The following is a 6,000-nucleotide window of genomic DNA, read 5'->3' as shown; positions in this document are numbered from 1 at the left end:
ATCTATTGTTATGCTAATTAGTTATTTACGGGAGATCCAGGTGTGTCATATTTACTGTTAACTTTTTTTTTAAATTGTTTGAATCAATCGTCTGTGCAGAAAACTATTGTAGGAGTAGATTAGGCCTACTGTGTGTACTAAAACGGTGATGCTGTTATCGGGTAGAAACGAAATTGATTTGAAGGGCTCCCTAACAAAGATGATTTGCGAAGGGGGGGGGGGAAGGAAGGGGTGGTGGTGGGTACAGGTAAGCTGTCTGAAGGGGAGTGGGCAGAGGAGGCGAGACTAAAATTACCCAAGAGCACACTGGGATTGGGGTAAAGTATTTAGTCTAGATAGGGAATCAACATTCTGTGTTACATTTTTTACCTCCATGGTCAGACCAAACAAAACCCCCGAAGTGTATTATGTCCAGTAATATTTTTCTCCGCGGTCACAGTTATTCCCGGAATGGCGTTGTTTCACATATAACATACGTTAAGCATCGTTCGTTATCATATATTTCATTTATGTAACTACTCAATAGCTTTTGTCTTTTCTTTCGAGATTTGGGTCATGGGGGGGGGGGGGGGGTGACAGGTGCGACTTAACTATTTTCTTTTTTTAGTAACACGTCAGCTGTTAGTTGAAGATGTCACTGATTATGTTGTGAATGGTAAAGACGGAAATAAGCCTCTTTTACGAGGTTTGATCTGTAAGACCAAACAGGGCAAGAGGAGGAGAGAGAGGAGGGGTTAGTTTGGGGTGGAAGTGGGGGTCTAAAATAACACTGCAATGAAACGGACCAAGCAGGGACGTCATGATCGAATCAAATATGAAGTAACATTAATACGAGGAATATTAAAATATTATACAGTTTTTGTATAAAGTTATCAATTATACAAAGTTGAAGCTCTCGGATAATTTTGTAATTATTATTTAAAAATTAGGTTTAAATATAAGCATAAGACATACTTACGCTTCGTTTGTATAACGTCGTATTTCAAACTATAACGAAGAAAGTGATGTAGTTTGATCGGATTAAATGTTAACCTTTGAAATGTATCAGATATACAGATTTGCCTTTAATGATATTTATTGCAATACATTTTTTTTTAACTATATAGTTAACTCAAGTGCAATTATATATTTCCTTCTATTAACTTTTATTTTGTTTTAATTAGTTAACTTATTTTGAATAACTATTTTTAAAATTTTGACAACTAAAACTATTTTATTAGTTGCTTCTTTTGTATGCATTTCGGTTTTGCTAGAGTATCATAATCTGATCAAATTTTGAGGAGTTTATGCTATTATTATTGCCATCATTTTACTACTTTAAAATTAATAACGATTTTCAATTCTCTTTTGTTTCTTATATTGATTGTACATAATTGAAAATCAACTATTTCGGAGGTTTCAGTCAAAATTAACAGTTATTTCTTGTAAAACTTTACTTTAGCATATTAATTTTACTCGCTAGAATTATTAAAATCCAACTACCTTGTGTATATATCTCTTATTTCATCCTAATAAACATTCCCGTCATTTTAAAACCTAATTCTTAGTTAAATTTTAACACAAAACTAAACAAAGAACACTTTAAGCATCCCCACCCACCCCTCTATTACCAACACCCTTTTAAAATATTCCCTATTTATCCATTATATTTTGTTTTATGAATCATAATATTCTACAGAATTCCTTTCACGATGACCTAATTATTTAAATAAATTCAACTAAACTAATTAAATCCAATCCTTGACATTAAAATACAGCAAACTTTACATTCTCTATTGTTAGTTTAATATTGATAACTTTGATTAATTAAATTAATTCCCTGTTTAAGTGTTATGATGATTCTAACATCTACACCGGAATACTTACCTCAGCTCCTTCAAGCTTGTACACTGTGAGGAGTAAGACAAGATGGCCGCCAACTCTTCATTAGTTAGTCTCCTGTTGTAGTCATAGATCCACAGCTTCTGGAGAGAACTCAGGATAGAGAGAGAGAGACCAGACTGAAGGATAAGGTTCAGACCAGACTCATCAACTCTAGGAGAGCGGTGGAGTAGATCCACACAAGGGATAGGAATCTAGAATGAAAGAATAGAGTTACTGAGTATTAGGGTAGATAGAGATAAATATATTGTGTTTGGTTTGATTAGAATGATTATTATGATATTATAATACAAATAACGAAATAAAAATATAGGAAAGTTAAAGCGATAAACTAGGACATTTATGTCGTGTTTATTTGTAAGAAGGAATCAGTTTTGGAACGAACATAAGGGGCTGATTTTAAGGGGAGTCAAATATAAACAGGAATAATTAGAATAGATTAGAGAATAATAAAGTGGTAATGTAGGATTAAAAGGTTAGTTTTATTGTTTTACAATGAAATGATTAATTAAAGTTTATATAGCTAATAATGTTTAATAAAATAAGAATGTGAAGCTACATATTTTTATTTATTAGTTAATAGGAAACAAATCTCAATGACGGGTTGAGAATTTTATAAGAAATGGGTAAATAATAATTGAGATTATCTATCTTTTGAAGAAAAATATTGATCAAATTCATTTGTATTTTTATGTAGAACTTTCAGAAGGAAAATGTAATTTAATGTTATAGGAATCATGAAAAGGAAACTTCTACTCTAACTAATACCAGGTTTTTATAAAGTTTAAGGATATTTGGAGGAATTATATTTTAATCAATAGGTTGTTTCTTATAATTAAAATGCAATTTAGAGAAGCAGATGTACGGTAGATCAAATTCAAGTTTTCAGAGAGAAGGTTGACAAGGCTTAAACTCAAATTTTAATATACAAATGATTTAATTATTGATCCAAATCCGACTATTCTGCTTGAATTATAATTATTTCTAATTAATACGATTTGTTTAAATGATGATATCCATCTGTGTTTAGTTATTAAATTCATTCCTAAGTTACGGTTTGAGTGTGACATAACTTCTAGTGGATTTTTTTCTCGAAATGTAGCTTTGTTCTTTCTTTGTGTTTGTAGATATTTCTAAATTGGGTATTGCTAATGATCTTAACTTTCTAAACTTTATCGTTTCTTCCAATTAAATAGTACCATCCGCTTTTTACATTTTTTTTAACAAATAATGTTATTATCTGGACACACTTCATATCCTTGAGGGTTGAATTATACTAAATAATTATTACTTTTAAGTTTAATCGGGTTGATTAATTGGGTCTTCATTGAAATATCTTCTGTTACTATGGAGTTCATCGGGTGTGAACAGTTAGCGGAACATTTAACGTTAGAGCTACGGCTCTGGCAAACTTCTGAGTGTTCACCAGGGTAAAATAAGTGGCGCGCTTTCAATTTCAAAACCATTTTCCTTTTTAAATATCATGTGGCCATACATCTGTTGGCTTGAAAAGACGTACAGTTTTTATAATTAAGTGGGTAAAATTAAGACAAAGCCAGCTGTGAGTAGAACACCACGATCTAGTTGCTGCTGGAAAGACATGGACGAAAGATTCCTTTTTAATAACTACCGTATGTATTGCATTTGATTATTATTAGACTTAATTGGAAAACTGTTTTATAGAGGCTCAAAGCTCTAGTCCCTATACAGTATTTAACAAAACTATATATCAGATATATTGGCAGAAGTTAGGTTATTCAACTAATAATCAGTTACTAAATAACATTATTTCAGTTAGCCTGCTCGGTAAAAAGCTGCAGGTTTCTCACACAAGTGGCTCAAACATCCGACCTGGTAGATTGAATAAGTTAGGTGATTAAAATAATAATTAAATAATAATAATTCCCATGTAGATCCGCCCCCTGAAATTGCTTTGAAAATTCACGTTAAATGTTGCACTCTGAGCATATTTAGAATACAGTTAGGTCTTAAACTGGCTCCATACCATTTTTGCCAATCAATACCTTTTTTTGTAAAGTCGGAGGGGGTAGGAGGGGGGGGGGACGGGTGAACACCCGTAGCAGTGGCCTTCTTATCAGCTAAATGTAACATTGCCCACCCCCCTCTTCGACTTCCATATCCTAGTGTACAATTTTTAAATTTTCTGATTAATGTTGAAATACCCAAAATCTTTCATCCCTGAAAAAAAAATGTCGAGACATGTTTTGATGGCACTTTGAAGCTGCTGTACAGGATTCTATGAACGCAACATTAACAGAAAAATGTCAAGGTGCAAATGATAAAGTGACATTTTCCAGCATATTGTTGAAGTCATCACTTATTAGATGTAAGGAATTTGCCATTTTGTGGTAAATTGCTATTATTTCAATTGGAAGATTGACCATTTATCTGAAAAATAAGGAAATTTCCCTCGTAGCCATGGAAAACGGCTTGAACAAGTCTCATTTTCAAAATCTAAACAAACCAACGTCACAGTGTAAACAGCGTATGGAGAACGGTTGTATGGTTGTACTTCACTGTTTGTTTGACATGATTCCCCGAAGCTACAGTACTGGCTTACTAAATACGAAGATAATGCAATATATTCCAGATGCTGAACATGATACCGAAAGAAACAGACGGAGTATATTGCAATTGTCAAAGAAGAAATCCTACGTATCAGTTGAGTTCCTTTCATAGCGTCAGGCTGTGCACGTACAAGGACAGGCTCACAGGCCATCATCACGTTCAACGTTATGGCTTAGGTCTTCTCTAGTCATGTAAGCTAACTGCAGCCTAATTCAGACCTAGTCCAGTGATTTTAGTTACAATATTCAATAGTCCGCAATTCCAGCATAAAGCGTGACCTATGCTCAGCACAATGTAGGACTAGCTGAAGTATGGTGATGCTTGCCTGTTAGTTGGTTACAAATACAAGTTGATGGGGAGATTTTTTTTTTTCAAATAATTTGATCATAATATTAATTTATTGGAGATGTGTTCTACATTTCCGAGATCATCCAACTGTCTGGAAGGTTTTAGTCAAATTTAGTCATTAAAATAAAAACCTACTCTCAAAGTACTCTGGAGTTGTTTCCTCTCCTGGGATATTGTGGATTTAAGTGCTAACCTGCCAGTGCATGAGTAAAGGTCAAATGAAGCGCAAGGTTTTCCAGAGATTGAGATTCAATATCATATGCAAGCATTATTGTAGTTGTGTCACTCAAAATACTGCAGTACTTTACACCACTCATAGGCCATACTGGTCCAAGACAACCCATTCTTGGAACATATCCAGAATTTCCAGGGTTATTGCTGGTAATACTCAGTTCATATTGACGTATCTTCAGCTTCAATATCACAAATCAAATATATGCAATATTACATAATTTACTTACTAAAAATGTAGAGGTCTTTCAGTTGATTTTCCAAAAAGACTGCTGTGGTGTCACTTTGCTATCTGAATGCAAAAGTTCCTTTCAAAAAGCTTCAGAAACCAAACACTGTAATATGGTCAGGTGGGGTAAAAAAAAAACAATTTACCTAAAGTTTGATGTAACAAGAGATATATTTATGATTTTCATCATATTTTATTCTTTTCAACTGGCAAGTAGGAACGTCTTCTGGGATAACTGGAAGAAATTTTGTTTTTGCAAAGAATGAATACAAACTTTGAAAAAAACGTTTTTTTTTTACCCCCATTTTTACCCAATTTTGGGGTAAAAAAAAACTTTGTGGGGGTAACAAAGAACAACGTTCTTAATAATAGAATATACAGTAGTTCTAGAAAATTGAGCAAGTCAAATTGTATGAATGAAATTCCATTTTCCTGGTCTTTATGTGTAGATCAAGGTATGTTGTAAAGACCATGTGCATTTCTGCAACATTGTTCCTTGCCATTTCACTCTAAATAGTATGGTGTTGACTTTAAAACATAAACATTTTTGGGGGCATGTTTCCTTCCATGTTTGGTATACAACTGATATGTGTAACATGTTCAATATAAAACATTTCAAAACATTATACTAGATATTTGAGGGTCTATATAGTATTTGTAATGTCAATAGCTCGATCGTTAATCTGTAAATGACAAAATGCATGAATTTTAAAGCTCTTCCT

At 33.1% G+C, this 6,000-nt stretch overlaps 1 protein-coding gene across 4 annotated transcripts in view; it reads right to left on the bottom strand.

Moving 5' to 3' along the window:
* LOC139970028 (uncharacterized) overlaps window positions 1–6,000 on the bottom strand; it is a 147,691-nt gene that overhangs the window by 101,263 nt on the left and 40,428 nt on the right. For 2 of the 4 annotated variants that reach the window (XR_011793892.1, XM_071975580.1), the window contains exon 7: window positions 1,867–2,075. The exons of the other annotated variants lie outside the window; for them this stretch is intronic. Coding sequence is in view for 1 of the 2 variants with exons in the window: in XM_071975580.1 (XP_071831681.1) it covers window positions 1,867–2,075 (209 nt within the window). In the remaining variant the exon portion in view is untranslated. The remainder of the gene's footprint in view (window positions 1–1,866; window positions 2,076–6,000) is intronic. 4 annotated transcript variants of the gene reach the window in all.

The sequence above is a fragment of the Apostichopus japonicus genome, chromosome 7 (genome assembly GCF_037975245.1).
Source record: "Apostichopus japonicus isolate 1M-3 chromosome 7, ASM3797524v1, whole genome shotgun sequence".
Taxonomy (NCBI): Eukaryota; Metazoa; Echinodermata; class Holothuroidea; order Aspidochirotida; family Stichopodidae; genus Apostichopus; species Apostichopus japonicus.
Note: the sequence above shows the minus strand (reverse complement) of the source record. Positions and strands in the feature narration are given on the sequence as shown.